The 27,069-nt window shown below is 41.0% G+C and overlaps 2 protein-coding genes across 5 annotated transcripts; both read left to right on the top strand.

The window, feature by feature from the left end:
• The first annotated feature begins 13,227 nt into the window (after positions 1-13,227).
• capns1a (calpain, small subunit 1 a) lies at positions 13,228-19,772 on the top strand. Its single transcript, XM_034549816.1, has 11 exons — positions 13,228-13,595; positions 14,483-14,539; positions 14,631-14,667; positions 14,761-14,853; positions 15,066-15,123; positions 15,383-15,447; positions 15,943-16,011; positions 16,442-16,520; positions 17,273-17,389; positions 17,885-17,943; positions 18,035-19,772. The coding sequence occupies exons 2-11, from the start codon at positions 14,493-14,495 to the stop codon at positions 18,059-18,061; spliced, it is 651 nt and encodes a 216-aa protein (XP_034405707.1). The 5' UTR covers positions 13,228-13,595; positions 14,483-14,492; the 3' UTR covers positions 18,062-19,772.
• Positions 19,773-20,411: 639 nt separating this feature from the next.
• Positions 20,412-23,632, top strand: zgc:153990 (uncharacterized protein LOC768125 homolog). Of its 4 annotated transcripts, none has more exons than XM_034549813.1 (5): positions 20,412-20,555; positions 21,309-21,525; positions 21,810-22,226; positions 22,394-22,447; positions 22,534-23,632. In XM_034549813.1, the coding sequence occupies exons 2-5, from the start codon at positions 21,399-21,401 to the stop codon at positions 22,968-22,970; spliced, it is 1,035 nt and encodes a 344-aa protein (XP_034405704.1). In that variant the 5' UTR covers positions 20,412-20,555; positions 21,309-21,398; the 3' UTR covers positions 22,971-23,632. The 4 variants fall into 4 exon arrangements, with proteins under 4 accessions (XP_034405704.1, XP_034405706.1, XP_034405705.1 ...); XM_034549815.1 differs by having other exon boundaries at positions 20,439-20,555; positions 21,327-21,525; XM_034549814.1 differs by having other exon boundaries at positions 20,440-20,555; positions 21,305-21,525.
• The last annotated feature ends 3,437 nt before the right edge of the window (positions 23,633-27,069 follow it).

Below are 27,069 nucleotides of genomic sequence, written 5' to 3' on the forward strand. Positions count from 1 at the left end.
AAAGAAGAGGAAAGAAGGAAAGGATGAAGACAGAGATAGAAGGGAATTGAGAGGGTCACGATGAATAGAAAAAAGAAACGTCCAAATATCTGTTCAATATTTCCGTATCAAATGAAAGAATCACAAAAGGAGGAGGTGGGGGAGACAACCAAGATAAGTGTGTGTGATATGTGAATGTGTTTTTAGGACTGACGTCCTGATGTTTTTTAAAAGTTTGTGTCGAGTCCTTTTGACGATGGTGATCAGAGTAAGCTGAACTGGTCCACTGCCAAGCTGCAGATTCAAGGGTGAGGCCGCAGGGTTTCACCCTCCTCCAAAACCTCATAGCTGTTCTGTTCTTTTTTGGTTTTGTTGGTTTTATTTTCAGTTGCAAACCTCACCTCCCGGTGAGTTGAGCGAGTCGGATGAAGCTCCAGCGAGCTGATGGAGCTGTTTTACAAACCTTGCTCTTTGCGTACAATGCAGAAGGCGTTGTGAACAGGGGAGAGGTTTTATGACAAGCACCTGAGGTCATCTCCGTCAACGGGGAAGCAATCTGCACATCATTTCTTTAAAGAAGTCATATATATGTTGACGTCTGTCGAATTCTGGCTCATATCATAATTGAAGTTTCTAAATTTGGGTATTTTATATTTCCATCCTTTATTTATTGACATGGTCTCATTCAAACACAAATAGATTATTTAAACCTGTGAATGCAGGTTGATCTGAATGTAAAAACAATATTAGCCTATTGCTATTTTTTATTTACAGGGATCAAATATTGTGTTGCAGTGAAAGAAATGTATAACTAAAAAAAAAAAAAAAAAACCCGGCCTGGACTTCACTGCTGCTGAGTATAGTTCAGGGGTTGAATAATCAATGTGAGAGGATAGAGGAGACACACAGGAATGTATGAATATATTTTACACGAAACACATCCTCGATGATGCTCCCACAAAACACGGAAGCACATTTGCATATTCAGTCACAGCTACAAACACACAGAAATATGTCGTTTAACCCTTTCTTGGTGCTATAGGATTAGGTTTTTCTCTCCTTATACCATGAAATCAGAACCCCTCTGGCGACTATTAAACTAAAAACAGCCGATGTGTCGTCCAGCCCGTTAGCAGCCCATTGGATCTCACCCAGCCTCTCACCTTATAAAAAAGGATTGATTTCAGCCTGTCACGACGAAAAGCAATCCAGTCTTAATATCTCAAGTCCATCCTTGCTCCCAATGCAGGTTTTTTATTTTCTTAATCTTTGGAAAAAAATTGGCCATACTCTACATTTTCCCTGATGATACGTTTGCCTTAGTCACACATTTCCCAAGAATTAACTTAAAGCTCAGACTACCTTGAAGCTGTGTCTCACCAGTTCAGTCGGCACTACAAACGCGTTTTGATAAGAAAAGCTGTATGAACCAATATCTGTGAACAAAGAAACTAATGCCTTTACATTAAGGGTACGAAATAGTCAAGAGACACACACAAACAGACACACACTCTCTCTCTCTCTCTCTCTCTCTCTCTCTCTCTCTCTCTCTCTCTCTCTCTCTCTCTCTCTCTCTCTCTCTCTCTCTCTCTCTCTCTCTCTCTCTCTCTCTCTCTCACACTAATGAAAGGGAAGTAGATTGACACTTGAAAAGAAGAGTTTGGACTCACTTTGTTTTCTGGGAGCCATCCTTCCCAATTTGCATCAAGACAAAACAAAACAAAACTTCAGTTAATATAGGCAGCCAGTTATCATTCCCAAAAACACGTTAGCGCTCACTAACTGCGGGCAGATTAAAACGCCGCGCAATGTTCGGGCATCCTTTTTATGGGCAATCGTCGGTCTAATGTAGGGAGGCTAATTGTCCAGAGCATTTCCCGAGCACTCGCAGATTACCGTGGCTTCCTTCTGTGCTGCTATCCATGGTGTTCATCCTGAGTACACTGGGTCTCTGAAGACTGCACTGTGAGACATTAAGACAACACAATGTAAAGCGTGTCTGTCCCCCGCCGGGACGCGAGTATATTTCAATGTGCACATCTGTGTCATGTAAACCAGACCCCACCAATACTGACAGACGGGATATATTATATTATCCGCAAGAGCATTTATACTCCAGCGTCTTGTGATGTTTCTGTTTACCAGCACCACTACACTTCAATTAGTGGGCCGTTTTCTTTTCCTATTTTTTGGGGTTTCCTGATCAGCGAATCACAAATTATTCCCACCGCACTTTCCTGTTACGTCCACGCTCTAAAGACATCTTTCAATTGTCCCCATCAACCCAAGCTCTATGACCAGCTTACTGAATAGACGGCTGTGAGGGTTGGTGCTGAGTGGTGTCCCAAGAAATTCAGAACCTCTCCCTTTTATTGTTTTCTTTTTTTTTGGGAAATTTAACGAATTGCCTTTTTCATTTACACAAATTCACGTTCGAAGGTAAACGGATTGGAACCGAGCCTTTGTGTCCGAACATTGCAACAGTGAGCCTTTTACTTCCTAAACTGAAATCTCTCCTTTCACCACATGTCCTTGAAGGCTTTCTCGCTCATCCATGACTCCAATCTGGCCACTAGTGAAACCGTAGCGTACGGATAACCTTTTACTGCCCAAGATCTTTAGCATATATTAAGATACAAGCACAAAACAAGGGGATGTTTTATCAATGCAACTGGACTGCTTGACTGCAAGGGGGGCTCTCCGATCATGACATTGTGCCAAATGCTATTTCTCTCCGCCCTCTCATTGACTTTACTCTTTCTCTCGACATTCTTACCCCCCCCACCCCCACCCCTCTGCACCCCCTCCCCTCGCATGTTGCTGTTTCTCGGCGATCCGAGACTCCTCCCGCGTCCTGATCTGTCTGTGCTTCTTCCTACAGTGTGCTCTCCCCCCCCCCCCCCCCCCCCCCCCCCCCCAATGTCTTGTCTTCTCATGGGTGGCACGCTGGCGGTGGGAGTTATGCACTATAGGTTATAAGGGTATGAAAATATTTCCCCAGGCCGTAGAGTTCACAAGGCTAAAAATGCACAGAAAAACACCTGCCTCCGAAACTGTGACGCCCACGAGACCAACCAGCAAATGTTAGCTCAAAGTATCAAATTCCCTCGATAGAAGAAGAACAAGCGTTTAGACCGTCAACTATGGCATTTGAAGGGAAGAGAAAGTGTTGTGGTTGTTTAGTTTTTTTCTCTTCCTCAAGAAGGCAAATCTCGCTCGATTCGATATTCACTAACAAACCGTTTGCAGCCGCTCTAAAACAAAGCGCAGTAAGGAACGGAACGCATAAGATGGCGCGAGCGAGGCGGGAAACGTGTTTGTGACCTCAAGCCGAAAACAATGACATCCTTTATGCATATCCTCTTATCTGAAAAATGACTAGAATTCATTTCTGTGGAAATACAATATGTCATGTCATATGATCTATATGTACTTTATTGTAGCTATTCTAGTTTGTAGTCCAAATGCAGTCCAGCGTTGTCGATACAATGTGAACTATGTTATATTTGTGTGGATGATGAGAGTGCCAACTAAGCCTGATTAAGATTAGCTTCGCGATTTGTTTGTGCATTATGATGACTCATCATCAACCGGTGGTGTCCATATTTCTGTCATTGATGATTTAGTTTGACAGTAAGAAAATGTAAAGAATATTGGAAGCAATATAGTAGCATGTTGTCCTGTTTTGTGTTCTATGTCTGTTGTATGAACCTTTGAAATTACTAAGATTTTGAATGAATAGGTTTACATGTACTTTTTGTAAGTTATGAAAATGCTGCTATTTGATAAGTAAACTATACAAAAATATTTTAGTTGAAAAGATGTCTGGTCTGTTGATTAGAAACATGCTCTAAAAGACTGGAGCATAAAACGAGGTGTATAGAATGCTATACAGTATTGGTAAGATAGTAAAAGTAATAATAAACTCCATAGTACAACCTGTGCCAAACTAGACCTCCGCAGCTTCTGAAAATTGTAGATGTGCGATCAAATGTTAGATATCAATAACTTGTTTAGAAGTGCTGATCCAAGTGCCAATCAAACACCGTCTTTTAAGTTAAGAAAAAGATAATCAAATACATGACTTAGGAAAAACAAAGGACAAAGAACTTTTTTGTGCATTGTTTTATCCCATAGGTACATAGAGTAAGAGTTAAAGATTGTGATTTTTATGGATCCATGTTGTTTTACACTCCATGCATCCCTTGTGTGTTTGTTTGACCTGTGGCTTAAGTACTGCTGTCTCACAAAATGTCTCTATAGGCCAGCATGAACTAAAGCATAACATGTTATAAGCATTCATAACATACCATTAACAATCAAAAATGTGTTTGTGGAGTTAGGTGTTATCTTTTTGCACGTCTTCTATTGCATGGTATCAAAGTAAATTCTGGAGGAAAAAAAAAAAAAAAAAAAAGCTACAAAAATCTGCGAGATTGTTCGTCTCTCGCGAACATTCAAAGACATAACGCTGCATGCGGTCAAATGTAACGCACTTAAGTTTACTCGCCTCATGTTAAAAAAAAGAAGAAAAAAAAGTTGTTTTTTATGTTGTGAGTTGGGAGGGAGCTCATTATCGTCATGTTGGCCCGAAAAAAAAGACACACACACACACACACACACACACACATCTCAAATCAAATTCTCATTAATCAAGTTCATGTCTCTGCACATCATCAGAGAAGATATTTTGATTTTCAGGTACAGTGTTACATTGTATTAAAAATGTGAAACAAGCAAATGTGAAAATGTTATTCAGTGCATTGGCTCCTTTTTTTTTTTTTTCTTTGAGGATATCGGGCATGCATTTCTTTTGACTAACAGGTTGAACCTCATTGAACCTGTCCCATAATGTATTTTGGATTTTTGTCACAACTTGAAAGCCCAGATCTATTCTATGAATGTACCCATTTACTCTTCTTTTCTGTTGAATGTTATATCAGTCTTTAATGTAAATTCAGGGCAGGAATGTCAACTACATGTAGAGTTAATATCTATGTCAATAACGGATTTCAGCTATAGTCAGGTAGGCCTCACGCGGCCACAGTCATGATCCAGATATGTTTTTAACGCAACTTCCGATTCGCTGTCAACATTTATCTTGTTTGTTTGGTGTTGCATAAATGCACTTTACTGATCAGTGGGGTCATATTGGGTATGAAATGAAGCAAACCGTGTTGGCTTTCAACCATTTTTTAAATTTCTTTATTTCCATTCTTTTTTTGCTCTGATGTTACTTTAATTTATTAATTCCCTTATCCTGTATGGTCTCATGAATGATGGAAAGGGCGGCGTCTCAGACGATATATAGAAAAGTAGCACCTGTTCCCTCACTCGAAGGCATCTCCTTCACATTCCCTTCAGCAGAGGTTCGTGTCAATCACTGAGTGCTTTGTTTTTACCCAACGTGTGAAACCTGGAGGGGGATTTGAACACTTTTGGCCCTTTTGTGTCCTCTTTTGCTTTAAATTACTAATTTAGAATGATGATTTTCATTTCTCCAGCAAATTGAGATTGGGCTGAAAGCACTGAGGGCAACCTTGTCCCCTTCAAAGTTACGTTCCTATACAACTAAACGGTGCTCATGATCAGGGAAACACATTTTCTCCAGGAATATGTTTGCACTTTTTAATGGTTTGGAATACGTGGTAAACGGTGTCAATTGAAACAAACCAAAAAAAATGCTACTTCACAGATTGGCTCAAAAATAACTACGAAATTAAGACCAACCAAAACACATCTGAAGTACTTGATTTACGTTTTGAAAAATGACTACGAAATTGAAAATTACCAAACAAAAACGCAGCCAAAGAACTTGGTTCCCATGAAACAAGTCCTGTGTTTGTTTGACCCATCCACCACCAACATCTCCTCCCTTTGAGGACCTACGCCGACTCATTTGAAACTCATTTGTGATGCGTCAAAAGCAAACGTTATCCACGACAATCTTCGTACTTCACACTGCCGTTTTGTTGTATGGGAGCGAACCTCTTAGGAGTTGGGCCTGATGCACGCTTAACATCTGGCTGATGTTTCAGTCGGATCTGAGAGACTCGATCGGCACCAGCGAAAAGCAGATTGCCTCTGCCACCTCGACGTGATACAAATCACAGAGGAAAGCTATGAGACTTTTGAGTGGTCAAGGCCGGGTTAACGTCAATTGATTGTTTCTCCCATTATTTTGTGTCCCAGACCCCTGCTGTTGCATCTACTGCTTTTACATCTGAATGCCAATGGAACTACAGTATCATTCCAAAAGTTGTTGTGTTTGTTTTTATTCTCACTCCAAATGTGTCCTGGACGTTCATCCGCCCCCACGGAGCCCTCTTACGAGAAGGCTAGGACTGGTTTTTAAAACACTTGGAACTGACTGGGACTGCTCGCTCCTCTCTTTAAAAAAAAGCCTCTTCTCTCTGAGTGTCACTCTCTCAGCCTACACAACGTCACGATTTGAGTTACGTTTCATCAAGCATCTGCTACTGTGTCCGCCCTTTAAAACGGATTACGGTATTTCGGAGCTCTTTTCGTCTGAGAAAATGTGGGATTCTTTGCCAACCTGACATGAGGCCATTTTTGTCTTTGACCCTCTGAACCTCCCATGAACTTAGTTGACCTTCTTCATCCACGAGAACTCATTCATGTATGTGTTGGATATTTTACACCACTTTATCTGTCAAACTCTGCCAGACTGTTCTTTTGTTTGCTGGTTATCTGGACAATTCTGCAGGGGTTGAACGCTTGCTTAAGTGTAAGCTGAAGGGAGCATGCCAATACCTTGCAACCATTTCCACATCATTGTACATTTTCTTTCAGGGTTTCGGTTTTTGACTTTGTTTAACCTCTGTTCTTTACATCTCAGAGAAAAACAAATGGACTGACAGCATAAGATGAAATATTCCAACCTAAGAAAAAGTGATGTTTTCTTGTTGATTGGGTACATTTCTCTTGGATGTGAGCGACAACGGTTCTGTCTTTCGTTGATGACGAGGAGAATTTGTGAAAGTCCACAATGTTAACTACCTAAAGGGCTTTCTAAGGACAGCATTTATATGTCTTTTAAAATGAAACTATTCAGAGATGAGAGGGAATGTCTTTTTGTGCCATTTTAGAGAGAAAGAAAGTGCCAAATAATTCCATACTGAGCCAAAAGGCAGCCAGCCTACATAATTAAATGTTAGATCACTGGAATGGTTATGTCCCCTTTCCACTCCCCTTGAAAAACATCCCCCTAATTGTACAACGTTTGAGCTCATGTACCATTATTGTTATGCTGCCAGTCTGTTTTCTGCTTTTGTCAGAGAAACATCTCAGAAGCAGTATATTTTCTAAATGACACACTGTTGGTGAAAAAAAAAATGAAAAAAAGAAAAGACAACAGCTACTATGGTGAGGAAAATTAGAGGATTTTAAAAGTGTCATTGTTTTTATTATTAGTTTATTTGAACATTATTCATTAATAGATTTAACGGTAATGACTATTTAATGTAACTGTAGTACTGTGTTTGTAAAAGAAATTCAGTGAGTTGTGTTTTATGACTCGTGGACTACCAGTGAAGTCAGCATTTCAGTGTTAATAATTGAATTGTTTTTTAAAGATTATTTTTGCGACGGCAACAAAGAGTCATTATAAATGTTCATTTTAACATCACTTGTCTTCTGTTTCTTTTGTTCTCCCCACCGTGTCCCTCTGCGCTGTCTCACTTGAGTGAAAGGTCGAGTGCTCACACAATTGCAACCAACACGTTGAATAGATCGATTTCTTCTTTTTAACGTGTGTTTCCTTGGACACGATGCTCCTGTAATGAGGAGTCAGATTGTGGTGCAACAGCTACGTGGTGAAAAGAAGCATCACTTTCACACCTGGTTTACATGAAATGATTTGATAGTTGGGTTTGTTTCATAAAAATAGAATAGGAACAGAGCGGACGATGAACTGTTGCCGTGGTAATGGAGTGCTACAGGAATGAGTCCTTAAAAACCAGGATGTGAGTCAGCACGGTTCCTACGTCTCCAAGTCAACAGGTTTTTTTTCTATGTCTTTTTGGTCAGATGTCTTCATCTCTTAAAAAAGGCATTTTGCTCACCAGAGTCCAAATAAGAGGTCTAAACATCCTCACTAGAACACTAGTCCTCCTTTATCTCAATGGTGAAGACATGACCGTGGGTGTAGTTCCTTCATAAACTCTGTTTGCCACGGACATCATTTACTGCAATAATCCAAACTCCAATGGAAAGTTCCCATTAGATTTCTGTCAAGGTACCCTTGTGATTCTAAATTTTGGATTTTAACACAAAAATTCATCATCCCTGCAGCACTCTAGTGCGAGTACAAAAGAAAATAGTGATACAACCGAGTCGACATTAAGGCCAATTCATACTTACATACTTAAAAGGGACAGCCGATGTTGTGATGAATACTGTTTCCCTTCCGAGACCTGAACGAACCGTTATCCCTCACCCTAACTACGAGGAGGGTGGAGGGTCACTAATATTTTAACAGGAGGGAAATCGATTTGACAGAGGAAGACTTTGACATAAACCTGTTATGGCGTGACTATACACGCACACACATAGACGCTGTTGCTGTTGTTTTACACGTCACGCCACCCGGAGTGAGTCCACAACTTGCTTCAAGTCGGTTTACTAGACGACGGTACACAAAAACATGTCCGCCGCCCTGACCGCTATGCTATTCTTTTCTAACGATCTGTGTCCTGAGCTATGGGTGTTAGATAACAGACACTTAATTTAGGACCTCATTATGCTCTATTCTTTTGTAGAGTGGTGGTGACCCACTCACAAACACAAGCATATGTTTTATTTAGTTATCAAAACCTCTGCTACAGTGGCTGTCGCAGGACTAATAAGCTTCATTTCATTTGGCCCGAATATAATGATTGGGCGGTCTGCCTGCTCGTCTCTGCCAGCCGAGACGATCCCACTTGTTGTTCGTCACCGGAGTCTTCCACAAGCTGTGGGTTATGGAATATATCAACCAGAATTAAGTGCTGACATATATTCTAAATATTCCAAGTTGGTCACAAACTAGAGTATTGGACCATTTCAATTTGTTTCCCCAATGAGTCACCAGATGAAACATCAAAAGGTATTACAATTCATCCGGATGGGAACATGAATTATGTCCCTCAGAATAAATCCAGTAACTGATGAATGCAGTCTTTTGAGATATTTCAGTCTGGACCAAAGTGTTGTAAATTAGATTTTCATTTGAGATTTATTTCTGTTATGTCAGGGGTGAATAATATGACGGGCATCTGATATTCAATGCGAGCCAATAATGGTACAATACATCAATATAAGCCACGCATGGCTGGGTTGATCATGAATACACTGCCAGAGCCAGATTGACACAGGATTATTGGTGCACTGCACAACCTAATGAAAAGCACGCCTCAACCATTTACTCTAGTTTATATCATTGAAGAAGATCTCTGAGCTCTGAGCACAGTCGTGCATGGGTACAGGTCAAAGTTTTGCAACATGTCAGACCGCCGTGACTTTAAATTCACGACGTCCATTATCGCCCCAGCGCACGGCGTTCCTCCTACGCAGTTTTACCTTGTTCATCATCCAGCGAATACATCCCTAATCTGATGAGCACAAGCGAGCAAGGCGATATCACACGCACACACACACACGCACAGACTACAGGGCCGTAGCTATAATGAGTGCCCACAGTATTTCCTCTGGGACCCCGAGCTGCAGTCTACATTCTAAGAAGCTCAGGTGTTTTAAATGGCCCCTTTGTCCTTCTTCACGCTGCAGCACTGAATTCTCCATTCTTTTGGCTAAATCCTGAAGTAAAAAAAAAAAGAATAAAAGATTACATTCTGTCCTAGTTGCTTAAGGATCTCAGTGAAAGAGACGATCCTCAGAATGACTAACTACCTTGCAAGTATACGGCGTGACACAAATACAGGCCTTTGTAAGTCATTGGCTATAACCACCCAGAGGTCACTGCTGTTTGGGGAACTACACACCGCTAATTGTAATTCATGAACTCCTCTGTGTCTCTGATGCCCGAAAAGTTAGAAGAAATATTTAGAGGGTTTAAATATCTGCTACGTAGTTTAGTGTTTCTATGAAAAAACAGTGAATTGTCAGTCTTTTAAACCTGTATCTGCTTGAATCTCACTGTCCAATTTGCTTTTTCAAACCAAAAGCACCTCCCTTTACATTGCAACGTTAACCAAATCCTCCCACACAGTCCTCTGTGCAATGAAATCTTAATGTAAAATATTCTGCACATCTCAAACCATCCGATGTCTCCTTTCCACCTAGAATTGAGGTGTAAAAACCTGCAGCAGTATACATTTAAGGCACATTTGATTCTGGCTGTGAGAGAGGGCAGCAATGGGCTTGAATGATAAAATTGCGTTGTCAAGGTAACAAGTTGTTCTGAAGACTGCAAATATGTCGCACCGGGGATGCTCCTATACAATATTTCAACCTGCAGCCTCCGTAGCACTGAACCACACTGGCTCCTGCGTTTCACTCCCTCGGCGTCAAGCAGGTAACTGCAGATGTAATATTGTTTGCATTCATAATTCCAAGATGTTTTAATAGCCAGTCTACCTTCATCAATGTTATCGAAATTATTCCCCTGCAAATCTCATTTGCAAAATCAAACCATTATAGCTGTCGGAAACCTTGAGGTGGCACTGTGGTTTTCTTTCATGTGAAGAATGAGGGAAAAAAAGGTGGGGACTGCTGGAGAATAGAGATGCACTGACTGAGGCACCCTTTAACGTGGCTCCTGATGTAACCATGGATACCTCTATTTCATGGATGGAGTAATTTTAGCTGGAGTGGGATCTGAAGGACAGATATCACTGTTTCTGCTCTGGAACACCATATTTGATCACATCTTAAATATCAGGTTACACTCCAGATATCTTGAAGCACAGTAGTAGTAAACAGCAGTTTAAGCCTGTAAGGTTTGGCAGATTATATGCCTGCAGGTGAAGAACATTGAATCGGAGGAAAACTGTAGTCGAGGTCAGGAGGGGAAAACTGAATCATAATCCTGATCATAAAGCAGTCCTGAGAAATGCTCACAAATTATTCGTTCTGTGAGGTTTGGAGAACCAGAAAGGTGTTTTGAAATTGAGCATGATTTGTTGTTAGTGGACATGCTGTCGTCGTATTTATGAGTCCTGTTTCTGGTAGAAGTGAGACTTATCAGTTGGGTGAGAGAACAAGAGGAAGTGTCTGCACTGTCACGGCGACCATGATAGTGCCGGCCACGAGGGCTTAAAGGAGATTTAGCTGTACGATAAAGACAGAGCAGCACTGAGATGCTGTCTTCAAGACAAGGAACGACACACTCCGTTGTCAAAGTGTCAGAACTTCTGCCAAATAAATTCACTTCTTTAGGGCCGGGGGCAATTGTCATGATTTTATGGAGAAATCAGCAAAAATAGACGTGATGAAGGGTGCCTGGATACTTTCCTTTAGCAATGTTAGCAGCTGTTCAGATGAATCCAAAATATCTGCTTGACGTCTCCTGGTTTTTGACTGGTGTATGTGGAGGATTTGTAGAGGAAGAAATTATGGTAATCCATCAGGAACCATGTCATGATTAGATCTAGAAGTCAACCTCCACAAAAACAACTACGGACATAGAGCTTTATAGGCTTGATTTAAATGCAGCAGTGCGGACGGAGAGGTTCGCTTCAGAAAAGGAAAACAGTGACATCAGCCGTGGCTACGCTGAGCTAATTGTACACTTATGGAAATGATCTGGACCTATTTTTTTGCATGCTGAATGCAGAATATACAGTAATATGTGTGCTGTAATACAGCTTTGTCAAATGCTCTCTGACTCCACCTGCTGGTCTTATCCAGGCCTTACATTTACGCACACACACACACAGTTAAATACAAAATCTGCATGCACAAAGACTACAACTGGAGGGGGGTGGGCCTCCTGGTTTGCAGGGCTGTGGCAGGAAAGACAGATGATGGAAGTCGACATTTGATCCTTGTGCCAATATTCAAATGATTTATATTCGCCCATTTTCAAGCCAGTTGGCCCAATAATTTCGGTGAAAGGCGACATACAGCTTGCTTGATACGTCACCCTGTTGAGCTTACAAGGCGATCTGACTGATTGATCTTCCTGTGGAGTGACACTCAGCAGAATGATTATAATGCAGGCTTTTGTCGCTTCTTTTTTAGGCTTTTTTTGGGGGGCTTCTATTGTTTGGTCGACATTAGAGAGACGACAGAGAGATGGGGAAGAACAACAAAGGACTCCAGTGCAACCCAAAGGGGCTGTGAATTGGCAAGAATCTGGCAATTTCCCATTTGCATGCAAAAATGTGGACAATTAAGTTGTTTTGCATTTGAAAGTATTACATAACAATGTATATATTAATATGTGCAGGGTGCATACCAATTGTACACAAAAGGATTAATTAAATTCCATTATTTGCAATGGATTTCCTATGACAATGCACTTCCCAAGATCATGCTCCTGCTCGTGAGCGATCATTGATCGTCATCGGTCGGTGTCATTCTGCCCTTTCTGAAGGTCATAAAGATTACATTAGGCCTGGTCATTACTTAGCCCCTCAAATAACCAATAAACATTAGGATGTGACTTATCTAGACTCCCATACAAATTTAAGAACCTCATTTAATACATGACTTGAACTAAGGTAACTAAATATAACGCACACTATTCATACTAATGAGAATCTGAATAATCTTTATTGGCCAAGTATGTGTACACATGTGACTCCCTTTGTTTGCATTACTCTCATGTTTACACAGACATAAAAGTGAGGAACAAGGACAACAAATGGACAGCTCAAGGTAAAGAACGGACAGAACTATTCTGTACACACATATACAAAAGAACTTAAAGAAATAAATACTGAATAGACATGGACTGTATAATTTGTAGCCTACCGTATGTGCAGTTTACATGTCATAATAGATGATATGTACGCTACATTATTAAAAAAAAGGGTCCATCAAAAACAGTAACATTATGATCTCTAATGGGAGCAGTAGAATTGTTGGTGTTATAGGGTCAGTTTCACCTGAGTCAGTGACTGCATGATCATTTAACTTGTTTTTACAGCATACTGATCTAACTACAGACACATGTCGGTGTGTGCTATACTACTATTATAAATGAACGCAATTATAGACTACTTATTACCAAAAATAGCAGTTCTGACCCTATGTATAGCGCATTCATATTGACCGCCAAGGACTTCCTGGATCTGTGTGAGGTCTATATCTGTTGGTGTTCGGCTCTGCTCCAGAGCATAGCCCTCGAATATTTAATATTTAATATGTGTTGACTATAAGAAGCTCATGTAATGCACGCAGCAAGACGGCGACAGCAATTGCCCAAGTCTGCATCGGCCCGACTTATTGAAGTGTATCGCATCGAACCAAACGTTCTCTGTCCTGAAACCCGAAGCGAAGACGGAAGCGACTGCGGAACACCATCTCGCATCGCAGTTGCTCTCTGTAACGCCAGTTGGGGCGTGTTGACGGACCATCCTGCAAGCTGAGTTTACAGCAACTCTCCAAGTCAAAGTATCCTGCTCGACTCGACAGAGCGCTGTCGCCTCACGGTAACGTTGAATACAAACGTCAAGTTGTCGGTGACATATGTGTCGTTTACCTTAAAAAGATAACAATATAGGATGATGTATTTGATATTAACGACAGTTCCACGTTTTGCCGAACATGACAGATAGTTAGCATGACTTTAGCTTAGCTCAAACATAAGTTAGCTAGCTCGCGTCGCATAGTTACAGGCTGCCGTCAGTACATTCCATCTTAAATCCGCCCTGTGGAGAAAAGAGGCTGCACGGCGTCGACGGTACTTCAGTGGTTTGAGGCGGCCAAAATTGATTGGGCAAATAACTGAAGATAACCTGACATAGTGATGTTATACGAGCGCAGTGTTACGATATAAAGTTAATGCAATGGTGGAACACGTTAACTCACCCAGTCTGAGCAATAACGTCACGTTGATGCGGAAGTGGCACATTTAGTTAGCTACTAATGTGCGTTTTAAAGTTCAAAGAAGACATTTTAAAATGTCTGATTGATCAGGATCAGGATAACCTTTTATTGTGGAGCTGCTTTTCGCAATGTGGGTGCGGCGTTGGATTTTATTTCCATAACAGGAAACGCATTCGACATGTCTAGTCTAGTCTATGTGTTTTTGTGTGTGAACCATATACTACTGCTTTTTGATTCTTATTAATAGTATTTGCATTGTTATATTTTTCTACCAGACACTGAATTCAGGTTTTTCTTGGGATGTCTATAGTGACTAATATATTTGTACCTGCATTACTCCAACCACTAGTGATCACTGCTGCCATTCATGTCTAATCTTTTAAATTCTGCTAAAGGCATGTAGATACATGTATAAAACCATGATCCCATGCTGCTTAAGTCAAGAATCTGATTATTTCCTTTAAATTCTTGTTGCGTTTTGCATTCGCAGTTGAAGGAAGATGTTTTTTGCCAAGAGATTCATCAGTGGCGTCATCGATGTTGTCAGGTGAGAATGGCAAAGTCTTGCCTGTCAAAGCCAAAAATAAGTTTGGTTTGTGACTTAACTAACCTCATCAATTTTAATCCTCTCTTTGCAGCAACATCGACACAAACCAGTTTTTGCCTTCTGATCCTGTGAGTGACCTTACGTGACATTACCAGCTCCGTCTGACCATCGTTGTTCTGCTAACTCTGGATTGTAATTTTTGCTGTGACTCTCTCTCGCAGCCTCCACCACGCAGGCCAGTTGTATATGCCGAGCAGCATGAGAGCGACGAGGAGAAACAGTTCCGCAGGGTCTTCCAGCAGCTCGCCGGAGAGGTGAGTGCTATATCTACCTGTAGTTGGTTTCTGCAGTAATCGCACAATGTTTATGTATATATTCTACTTCATTAATACTAGAAAATCAAAGTCTAAAGGGTGTTTTAACTGTTTTTTTTAACTAAAACATTTTGTTCCACCATACAATTGAGAACCTGTACTGGTTTCTGCTGACTTTGTGATGTTCACACTGTAAAATATGTGTCCTATAGGACATGGAAGTGAGCCCGACAGAACTGATGGACATCCTCAACAGAATCATTACAAAGCGTAAGATGTGTGACATGTTTACAGTCTAAAGGCCTTTACACACCGGGGGGCGTGCTCAATATACAACACAAAAATGAATTTCACAAAACATATCGCCCCCCCCCCTTGTGTTCAAAGGCCGTGTCTCTTACCCATCCTTGCAAGTTTTTCTTATAGTTCTGTGTGGTCTACCACACTGTTGTGTTTCAGTCCGTTGCAGTATTTGTACCCATTTTGAAAACTGGCGTACAACATGGTAACATGGTTTCTTACATTTCAGATGGAGACCTGAAGACGGATGGTTTCAGCATTGAGTCTTGTAGGAGCATGGTGGCAGTCATGGATGTATCTTTTCTATCATTAGTGGGCTTTATGTGTCATGTGAGCTAGGCGGTGGCGGTATGAACCCAACCATGTCAGCGCAGTAAAAACACACACACACACACACAACTAACCATAACAAGGGATGTGTTTGCTCACCAGACTCCGTCACACCCTCAGCTCGTTGAAACACTGTGGACTATTACTGCCACAATTTGGACCTCCAAACAGATTTCCACAATTGGGTCAAGGCTGCGCCCCTTTTGTCCCGCAGTATTGAATGGTGGGCGTTAAAAGTAAGGGGCCACAATTACAACAATTATGGAAAACCTGTCAAAGGAGCTCTGACCAAGTTGGGGGGAAAAACAGTTGACACTCATTCCCTACTGTGAATTATTTACCAATGGAATGAGGAAGTCACGCCTTCGTTAAATACAGCGTGTCCTCAGGTAATGCAACTGTTTGTTTAAGATGGAGCCAAAGAAGAAAACAATGTTGTTCTCCTGAACGCAGTTACAGAGTGACAGCACTGGGAGACTCGGCTTTCATGAATTCAAACAGCTCTGGGACAATATAAAGAAATGGCAGGTGAGTACAGCAGGTCCAATTCATCTGTCTGTTTTCTGAATGTACAGTGTGTGACACTTGTTATTTGATTAACTGCCATGTTTTATATACACATACATCTGTTTACTGAAGGGCACATTATTAATGTGGAATAAATTATTTAATTTCCTGTCGCATTAATCAAAGTAATAACCTGTTTTTATCATTGATTTGACACAGTGTTGGTGCTTGTTGAATTTAGCCTACCACACATTCCCTCATTATTTTGTTATTCTAAAATAAATAAAAGAATGCAATCATTCATTTTTAAAGGAATTATTTTAAAGTCATTTCTCATATGGTTGGTACACCCATATTGACAGATTGCTAGAATAAATAATGTTTATTATTTGTTTCCTCTTGTCTTTTTAGGTTGTCTTGGAATAAATGCTTTAAATACTTTGTTGTTTAGGGAGTGTACAAAACCTATGATGCAGATGGTTCTGGTGTCATCGGAGCAGATGAGTTGCCCAACGCGTTCAGAGCTGCTGGTGAGTTCATTTTCTTTTTATTTCTCCTATTGTTTAAATGTTGCACAGCTGCTCAAAGGATCTTCACACAATTATCTATGTTAGACTCATCATTCAAAACTAAAAGCCTATGTGTTTTCCATTGAAATACCACACTCAATAATAACTCACTTTAAATTAGGACTGTAAATACAATATATTGTATTCAGTGTACAATACTGTAATATATTCATGTCATCATTAGTTAGTCATTGTCTGATACTATAAGTATTGAAACATTGCATTTATGTTCATAGTCTATATTTACAGCACGATAGAAATTAAAATGTTAAGTGTTTTTATATAGTGTTTTGTGTAAAATTGTGACTATTTTTAGAAGAGTTGATATAATTTCAACCAAGATATGTAAGATGTTTGTTTTTTGTGTGCAGAGCTTCAACAAAGGGGGCCCTAGTTTCAGAAAAAGTGTTTTTAGTTTATGCAAAATCTCAGTAAGAGCCACGGGTAAAGCAATAGTCATTGGTTCAGCCATGACTTACAACAGTCATGTGGCTGTGCATGTTTAAGCAGAAAATAATGTATTTTTTTGTAAAGTGGTTTCATAAGACAGAAACCTACATGGAAATAAGATAAATTAACCATTATTATACATTTAAAAAAGGTTATATTTGGCGAGTGTCATGGACACTTGAGCAGACAGTCAACTGTTTCTGAACTCTGCAATCGGCAGTTAATGATTTGAAAATGTGTTCATCTGCTAATCTCTTCCCCAGGCTTCCCCCTCAATGACCAGCTGTTCAGCATGATAATCCGCAGATACAGTGACGAAAGCGGCAACATGGATTTTGACAACTACATTGGCTGCCTTGTGAGGCTGGATGCCATGTGCCGTAAGTTTGAAAGACCAGTGCTGAAATAAATGGGTTCAATGTGTTGGTTTAGCAGCTGTGTGATGTGAATGATTGAGGCTGAAGATTAGATGGAACTGTATTAATCCCAGAGGATGTTTTATTAAAGATTACAACAGAATAGCAAACAAAAATAGAATAAAAAATACAAACATAAGAATAGAATTACAATTGTGTAAAATAAATAATACTGACACCATTGCAAAATAGAATGCAGTAGCAATGTAAGGTAAATAAAGTAAAACAATTCTAAAATGGAACAAGTGAAATACAACAACACATATTAAATACAAGAGTAAAAGCGTATAAGAAGTGATGCTTAGAGCAGTGCCTAATGGGAACTAAAATTGAAAAATAAAATTGAGCATGATATTAAAAAATGTAGTAGAAAGTTATATTGTAAGTGTCTGACTTGTCAGCTGTCCTTTCTGCAGAAAGGGGAAGGGTTGTTTGATGATAACATCTGTTCTGATTCAGGTGCCTTCAAAACCCTGGATAAGGATAACAATGGGACTATCAAAGTCAACGTTCAGGAGGTAATCAGATCTCGGCTCTTGGAAATCTCAGTGGGGTTTGACTGGAATTGAGAGTTCTAAAGTCATCCTCTCTGCTCTTGTGTCTTTTCAGTGGCTTCAGCTGACCATGTACTCTTGAGTCCAGATGACGTTGTCCCTCCTGCTTGGAACCACTTTGTTTGTTTGTTTGTTTGTTTGTTTGTTTGTTTGTTTGTTTGTGTGTGTGTGTGTGTGTGTGTAGGTTTCTTTTTTTCCAATTTAATGCAATACAGGCGTAGTGGGATGGTTTGTCGTTCCATTATACTTGTGAGACAGAAATTACTGTATTGGCAACCTAGAAAAGCACAAACCTGCACTCACAATCCCCATAAGGTGCATAAAGACAGGATGCTGAAATAGTATCATTTTGGTCAGCTCGTTTGACATTTGCTTTTGATCTTCCCTGTGCCCCGGAGGAGGCAGGCCAATATCTAAATGTTTTATACGCAGTGAAAAATGTAATGTGAAAAAGCAGTAAGCTCCACGTTTGTATGCGGCTGGTCTCACAAAGATTGTATGTCAAGAGGGATCTGTGAAGGTAGGCAAATCATAGTTTTTGCTCCGAGACAGTTTAACGCCAAAATGCGGATGTTGGACAAATTTTTCTGTTGGAATGAATAGAAGTAAACAATGCAAAGCTGTAACTTGGTTAACAATGTTTCTATTTATCGTTTGGAAGGCCACCCGCACAGTTGCTGCCATTGCTTTTGCCTAATTATAGCCTTCTCAGAACTATGTGGGTGTGGTCTGATGATTGATAATGATTGTTAATGTACCCAAACTGCAAATCAGTCCTTGCAGTTTAAAGGCTCGGCATGCTGCATGTTTTGTTTTTTTTTAATTCAGAGAATTACTCTAGCTCCAAATCCATTCACTTATGAGACCCACAAGGGTGTAAGTTGCCCCACCCTAACAGGAGTGTCAATACATGTGTACACACCTGTGCGGCCCAGAGAAGAGGTCTAAATGTGGGTAGAATTAGGGAAACGGGTATGGGTGGACCATGTCTTTGCAGAGACTTTCCGCTTTGTAAAGTTAAACATGAAGTTTGTTTAGTCTGACTCGACATTCTCCACCGCTGTCAATACCATCTGTCTTGCAAGGGCACTGGTCGCTGTCCTCTGCTGAGCACTGCCCAAGATGATTGTGATTGGTTTAAAGAAATACAAACCAGACAGTTTTTTGGTAATGTTGTGGAGCCAGACCTTCTTTTTGACCACAGTTCTATTCATTAACTTTGTGAAACCAGCTCCCAGAGAATCACTGACTGGAGATTATTGTTCACTTAAACAACAATGTGGGACAGCTTGCCTTTTTCTATTTTATTACTTAAAGTTTAAAAAAATAAATAAGGTAGATGTGTAAATTATGGTACACTCTCACCGCAGCCTATTGCAAGCAGATCATGGTTTAATTATTTGTTTCAGAGTTGCACTGTATATGCATAGCTGGTGAGGAACGCCAGTGCTTTCTCCTTATACTGATATACAGTACATTAACATCCCAAGAGGCATTGCTTTGTTTGGGCATGCTAAAATGTTGCCATTTCAATGTTGGTAATGCAATTTGGACATTGCACCCTCTTTTTCAGCTCACCAAACACTTTACTTATCGCTGTGTACTTGTTCAAAATGCCTGCACCGGATAACGCCAGCACAATGTGTACATTTATAATATATAACGTGTGTATGCCACTAATGCATGCAGCCAAGGGTAGAGATGGCATAATTAAGTGTTCTTAACCATGTAGTTATAGCCACCGCCATTAAACTGTTACTGTGCCATATTTGGAATAAAAAGGGTATGTTAAATGTGTTGGTCTTATTCTTGATGCACTACAAGCAGTTGTCACAGGCCACTTTGAGTCATTGATCAATGACTAATGGAATCTCCTTTTATGCTGAACTGGGATCTGCTTCAGATTAGCAATGGCTATGACAATTTAAATTTAACCCAGCCCAATATATTTTTCTTTGCTCTAATAGAGTTGTAGCCAATTTTTTTGCAAATGAACAGTGTGCTATTTTAAAGGTGGGTATGGTGCTTTAAAGCTATCGATCCATCCAACCTGAATGTGTATGTATGTAACCGAATCCTATAAGGCTTTACATTCATAGATACTTAATTATATTTCGTGTTCCTATCACGTATACTGTTGTTACTGAGCTACATATTTGCCCCGTGTTTGTGTGTGTCTGCGCGCGCTGGTTGTTGAATCAAGTCAAGTTAGTCTACGATACCAGAGAATACGCATTCTCCTTCAAAATAAAAGCACCTTGTTACAACGGGGAAAGTATAAGAAATAAAACGTAATTATCGAAATCACAAGATGAATCGTCGTTATCGTTTAACATTACAAGTGAAAGCAATACTTAAAGGCCCTTTACTATAGGTATACTAATATCGTTATGTCCGTTAATAATCATTCAGCCAGCTGCTCTCACTCCGCTAGCCAACGCTCGCTTACGAACGTTAACCGGACATCTTTTGTGTAGCGTTAGCTTCGCACTGACTAGCTTGACAGTAGCTATCTTGTCGATAAGGAAGTTTATCATTACGTTTCTGGACCAAATCCCAACTTCTTAGACTTGGGGGTATGTTCACCATCTCATTAACAATGTATTGCTGTTATGGTATTCCTCGTGAGGTGAGGTTACGTGAACCAAGTGCTTCATTAGCCGTTTCTGACTAACGTAGCGTTAGCTGACGTTGTCTTGCTGCAAAGAGCTAACCTAGTGTGTGCTGTTGTGTAGCATTAGACCGACGCGAGTGGACTAAATGGATGTTCCACCATAGGAGGGACATTAAAGAGCCTTTTACTCCTACTCATGTCGGGGCAGTGTGGGTTTCGAGGTGTCGTTAATGAGTAACGACGAGTGGGCTCTACATGGAGCTAACTAGCTAGCCAGGCTGTCGCGTGCGTAAAGCGTCTATTGTCCATTCACTCTCACGGCTAGCACTGACATTGTTATTATCACGAGAAACCTGCTCCACTCCCCCGATTCACGGTATGAAAACAGCTGGAAATGTGCATGTAACTACGTTACAGTTCAAATGTTGATAATATTCATTCATTATTTATTCAGCTATCATATTCAACCAACAGGGCTCACGTTATTCCCGCACCGCACGGTCATTGCCCAGCTGTTGAGCCTGAACAAGTGCTATCGCTGAGTTAATACTCACGTTACTTCCCTTATCCTTCGTCAAGTCAACCTTTTGTGTGGAGCCTTTAATCTCAGTCTCAAATGTGTTTTGCGAGATCGAGTTCATGAATTGATGCACAAGTGACACACGTGAGTAGATTCATCATTAACGCCCCCGTGCTCTTTTGACTTTGTTGTTAGCACAACACCGCCTGACAGACAGCTGGAGAAGCTGAAGCTCAGCAGAGACTACAACGTAGCTGGATACCTATTGACATCGCGGGGAGGAGGATGTCTTCGCCAGTGTACTACAACCAAGACAGTATTACCCGCTTCAAGAAAAGAAAAGCTCGCTTCTCTTTCAGTGAAGTCCACATCCTGTTGGATGAAGTGAGGAAGCATCGGATGGTTGTTGTGGGTATGTGGTTTTTAAGTGCTGATCCCATTCAGAGTTTAGATGATTGCACTTCAGGGTTTGTGCCTGGGTACAAAGAAAGTGGTTGATTGGGCCATAGCTGGGTAATCAAAAATATGAGATAAATAAAGCTAAGCACAGGAAATATAATGGTTTGGGGATGCACAGGTATAATAGGCATTCAAGTAAATTTGTGAATATTCTAAAATGTTGAATGTGGCCTGACCACTGACAAAAAGCATTTGAAGGGCTGTGCTTAAGGACATTCTCTCTCTCCCCCACAAAAGGCAAATTCAATCGTGGTGTGCAAACAGACGTGAAGAAGCGCACGTGGGCAGAGATCACTGCACGTGTCAATGAGATCGGGGAGTGCCAACGGGAGGTCATCGAGGTCATCAAGAAATGGTCAGATCTGAAATGTGACACAAAGCGGAAAGTGGCAGCCATGCGATCGGGGACGGTGCCCAACAGGGGCCTCAACTCTCGTCTCTCCCGAGACCTTAATCAGACTGAGAAAATAGTGCTGCAGATCCTGGAAATGGACCAGGAAGACCAGAGCTCGGCTGACTTTGGCCCGCTGGGAGACGATGACGATGTGCCAGATGAGGAAGAAGAAATGGATGAGGAGGATATGATGGGAATGCAGAGTTCTCCGAATGGCGCGTTAGATGTGGCTGTGCCCCCAGCAACCTCCTACAGCACACGTGAGTGCCCAAAATGTCATGTGAAGTTCACATTTCTACATAACACATACCAAATAATAATGACCAAATCAATGTCCCCCTTCTCTCAGAGTATTTTGTGGCACTATTGCCTCACATTTTGCCATCTATTTAAAAAAAACACCTTTTAAATGCTTTGAATGTTGCAGGGGACACTTCGCAATCTGCCTTTGATGTGCAGTACGAGGTACCTGCAACGGAAGGTGAGTTGTCAAGAATAAGAAGAATTTTTGCAACATGTTTTTGCAATAAGAAAACACTGACAAGCCTTTTTCTTCTTTGACTCAAGATGCTGAAGCTGCATTTGGAGACTCGGACGATGACCAAAGGGATGAGGCGCCTCCTTCCACTCGGACTGCAAAACCAACAGAGGATCACAAAGGAAACAACGGCATCCAGAAACAAGGACCGACAGTGTCCGCTGCGTCGTCTGCACCGCCGGCCGCGCTTCCAATCAGTCAGCCCTCGCAGAGCACGAGGGACAGCATTCTGCACAGTGCATCGCTGAGTCTTCAAGAACAGCACGCCACCAACATCTTGTTGGAGACGGTCTCGCGCTCCCTGGAGCTTCTGTCCGAGTCTGTGCAGCAGCTGGCGGAGACCCAGCAGGAGTTTGTGCGCGAGTCACTGCAGCTCCAGCGGGAGACGGTGCAGGTTCTCAGAGACTTCACGGGCGGAGCCATTGCGCTCATGCACGACAAACTGAACGGGCGGCCGGCGTTATAGCAACAAAGCCACAGACGGAGACTCCCAGTTGTACCAATGACTGCATACATGGCCTTCGGGTCGGACTCCACCGCTGGTTACTGTACTTTTTGATAGTACCCAACAGATTTTCTGTTGTTCTATTTTAAAACTGTATTCGTAGAAACATTGCATCGATGGATTTACTGTCTGTGAGTTTACAGGGAAACGGATTGAGAAAATAACCGATGTTGGTCACGTAGAAAGAACATGTGCAGGTTTGGGGTTTTTTTTTTGCTACTGAAAGTGAGTCTCCTACCACTTACGCTGTAAAGCTTTTTTTTTTTTTTGCGCCGCATTTACAGCCTTTTACATTCTTTTAACGTTGACATGCAAAGAATGAATCTTTGATTTAGAAAAAGCCTGGGTCACCAGTTTGTGGGTCCTGGTATAAGTTTTAGTTGCATCAGTGTCTGAAAGATTATCACAAGTACTGTAATGGTGAGTGAATTTCTGCACCTGGCCATTATATGGTCTATAGTGCTAAACAAGGTGTGTTAGATATTTTTGAAAATACCTGTAACAAAAAAGTTGTGATTGTCTGAAAACATTTTTTTTGTACAATGCGAAAATGAACACTTGAATATGATGTTTTAATAATTTCTTTTAAATATGAAATAAATCCCTCATGTATTTAAACAGAACAGATGTCTTTTTACTAGCTGTGAAGTGCTCTATTGGACACTCGTCGATCGATCTGGATCTTCCCCGTCTGGTACTTTATTGGCTCATTGGTGTATTTTGTATTGTTTATGGAGATAGAACATTTCAAATATCCCTTGAATTTTCCAATATACTGTTAGAAACCCTAAAACAGCAGTAATTGTTCAAATGTTATCAACAAAACTCTCGGGATCCTCATTGGACTGAGAGGTTTGTGCTCTAAAACGTGTAAATGGGGCTTCAGCTGTTTGGCATTGTATATCGTTGGCATGGACCCCTGTAATCTGCCGCTGAAAATAGTCCCTAACAAATGCACATTTCCTCCTGTTTGAATAACCTGCCGTGCCCAGCTAATTTTAACCTTTTTAATTTTTTTTTTATTGAAAATATATGCAGGTAAACTATGTTAAGGTGTGGTATTTACATTATGAACAAAGACCACACTAGATTATAGACTTCTCCTATGAGTACAGTCTTTTAGGAAGTGTAAAGTATGAATCTTTGGTTGTCCTTTACAGAGACACATCTTGACTCTGGTCAGATGGAGACAGGTCCAACAGCCACAGATGTCAAGCTTTATGGAAATAGCAGTAGGGGGCTCTGCAGCACAGTCTGCCTCAAGAGGTCAGCCTGCTGATGAGACACAAGATGAAGCCATGTCCGAGTTGGCTCTGCTCAACAGTGTACAGTGTACATGGCTATATAGAGTTCGAATAGTTTTTCATGTTCTGAAAGTCAGTGGCAGGAATCCTGCATTCATCATGCTGGAATCTCAGATCCCCCCTGTGGCAGACTACATGACCCAACAGGAGGATGTGGGAAAGAGACAACCTTGTTGAAAGGGGGGAAGACAGTGGGTGGCACTTCTTCAAATTATCTATCGATATAGATAACACGATAGAGGTATTTAAGATGAATGATACAAAACCAAAAAAATCAGAGCTGGTTGTAGCGGTCTATTTAGAGACCGGAATAAAGCTAAAACTACTTTATATACATATGTGTTTTTTGCACTCCTTGTTGAGTCGTTAGCATGCTGATTGGATTTCAATCTTGTTGTAGTTCAATAGTCAAAGTGCTCCACTCTCAGGAGTCAAAACCAGAACCATTATTACTGTCACAGATGGGGAGTTTCTTTCTTGCTACATTTATGTTGGTAGCTTTATTGCTTAACACACTCCCCGGGCAATTGGGTAATCTCCAGAGCAATGTAACAGTCTCATTAACGGAAAGCGATATTGTCAAATGCTATGCTATCAAATGCATTTCTCCAACTTCACAGCTTTTAAGTGGTGCTCAGCTGCAAATGTGTGCATCCTAAAATGTAGAGCATCTTCAGATTTCTAGAAGGTGTTGCAGAAATGCCACACAAATGGTAAAAACTGAAAAGAAACCACATTTAAAATCATGATTTTGCTGTGGCTCTGCCTAATACACTCCTTACACGCTTATAATTTACAAATGCATGTGAATAATAAAAATACTTTTATTTCCATTGACAAAGTTTGTTCAGGCCAAGCTGTAGTTTGAGATGAACATTTGAACATTTCCACCTTTTACCATAAAGATGCATCTGTAAAGATGTTGTAGGATTAGATTTTAGGATGGGGGGTTGCCTCATTTGCAGAGTTCCATTCTTAATTACTCATGAAAAACACACACACACACACACGCAGGCATAAAGAGGGAGAGTTAAGTCACATTGCATTGTTCCCCTGCTGCAGCCCCTTCTGCTCTCAGTTGGCTAAACAGCTGCCAGGGGGCCGGCCCTGCGTGCCGCAGCAGGGAGGGAGGAGGGCGGGATGCAGCAGGGGTTCAACAGTCCGCTGGGGGCTTCCCTTCCATATAGCTGGAAGGCAGGGGGCAGCATTAGTGTCTGGCTTGGAGTGTCTGTGTGTGTGTGTGTGTGTGTGTGTGTGTGTGTGTGTGTGTGTGTGTGTGTCTGGGGGGGGGGGGGTTCCTGAATAGGCAGCTGTATTCACATTGTGCTCTGGTCTTTTACCTTCAGTTCTTTATGGAGCCCTTAAACCTAAGACTTAAGCCTCGCTGAAAGGGCATTATACACTTGGAGTACCATACAACTGTATTCTGCCCCGTCTCCTTTCTTAAGAATAAAATACGCTCTGATTTACTTAGAAAGTGAATATTTACATTAACCCTGTGCCTGATTAAATTAAATCAGTATTTTCCACAACATTCATGTTCATGTGGGTGAATCTCATGCTGCATCAGCAATAGGCATATTACACAGTGAAAATATACAGTGAATCTAAACCATTACAAACATATAAGAGAGGAGTTTGATTGGATGAAATATGCCAGTAGATATGTTGCTCCATTCTTCATCTTTCTCCCAGCATTATCCTGTAGATATGTTTTCACGTTTCTACAGAGCTTGGTGGACATCTGGCCATAAGAGGCCTGGACTTAGAGAGGCACAATGTAAAGGAGGAAAAAGGAAATCTACCCATCGATCTGTCCCTCTGCAAGTCTATATGTAAGTTTCCTCCCCCTTTCTATTGCTCCAGTTGACCCCGGTGCCCTTTTGCTTTTCTTCAGTTCCCCCCCCCCCCCCCCCCCACCTGTTCTCATTCCCTCGTTCCTCCCAGCTCCCTCTTTCATCTGCCATCTGCCAGCGGAGGGCCGAGTCTGGGGGAGCAAAAGGTAGGAAGGATTGGAGGAAAGGCCGCTCCGTCGCTCGGCCCGGACGGGATTGAATAATTGTCATGCCTCCTTTTGTGCCGCGACAAAAGGGTAATTATACATCTGCTGCTGAGCCAAACAGTTGTGTTTCATTTACCTCCTCGTATCTGTTGACTCGGGGTGGAGTTACCACGTGATCACTGACTCACAGAGACAGATTGGTCCGGTCCATATGTTGAGGCAATAATCAGATTGTATATGAGAAGACTTTCATATAAAATGTTTGTCAACGCAGCTTTTGGTAACGCCCATGTCTGTAATGCATTATAAACATCTATAAAATGTTATAACCTGCTTATAGCACTGCACCACATAATAAGAACTCAGACAAATGTCGAAATGCTTTATAACAATAATGATAACACATTATAACGCATTTTACAATGACATACAAGGTTACGTGTCTTAATACAATTGCTGGTCACTTACTGACATTTCTTCTTCGAAGCATCAGAGTGTATTATATAGTTCTAATGCATTATTATCTTTGTTCAAATTTATCTAATCCCTGTTACAATGCATTATAATAGACACGAGTCAGCACTTTAGGTTTTTAGCATGTGTTTTTGGTGAGATGTCTGATTTAAGGTCTGTTGTTTAACACAAGCTGAAGAGATTTAAAAGTTGTATATAAAATACATCAGTAAATACCTTTCTGGTGAGTTTTGAAGCTCTATTTTATCAATAGTTGTATAAGTGGTCATTGTAAAATACA

The sequence above is a fragment of the Cyclopterus lumpus genome, chromosome 14 (genome assembly GCF_009769545.1).
Source record: "Cyclopterus lumpus isolate fCycLum1 chromosome 14, fCycLum1.pri, whole genome shotgun sequence".
NCBI lineage: Eukaryota > Metazoa > Chordata > Actinopteri > Perciformes > Cyclopteridae > Cyclopterus > Cyclopterus lumpus.

What these genes read in the sequence shown, in the direction of transcription:
- capns1a (XM_034549816.1), top strand. Translation starts at nt 14,493, where the DNA reads ATGTTTTTTGCCAAGAGATTCATCAGTGGCGTCATCGATGTTGTCAG. An exon ending in AGTTTTTGCCTTCTGATCCT is followed by an intron (nt 14,668 to 14,760) that starts GTGAGTGACCTT and finishes TCTCTCTCGCAG; the next exon opens with CCTCCACCACGCAGGCCAGT. An exon ending in GCATGGTGGCAGTCATGGAT is followed by an intron (nt 15,448 to 15,942) that starts GTATCTTTTCTA and finishes ACGCAGTTACAG; the next exon opens with AGTGACAGCACTGGGAGACT.
- zgc:153990 (XM_034549812.1), top strand. Translation starts at nt 20,579, where the DNA reads ATGTATTGCTGTTATGGTATTCCTCGTGAG. An exon ending in AGCAACCTCCTACAGCACAC is followed by an intron (nt 22,227 to 22,393) that starts GTGAGTGCCCAA and finishes TGAATGTTGCAG; the next exon opens with GGGACACTTCGCAATCTGCC. An exon ending in CGAGGTACCTGCAACGGAAG is followed by an intron (nt 22,448 to 22,533) that starts GTGAGTTGTCAA and finishes CTTTGACTCAAG; the next exon opens with ATGCTGAAGCTGCATTTGGA.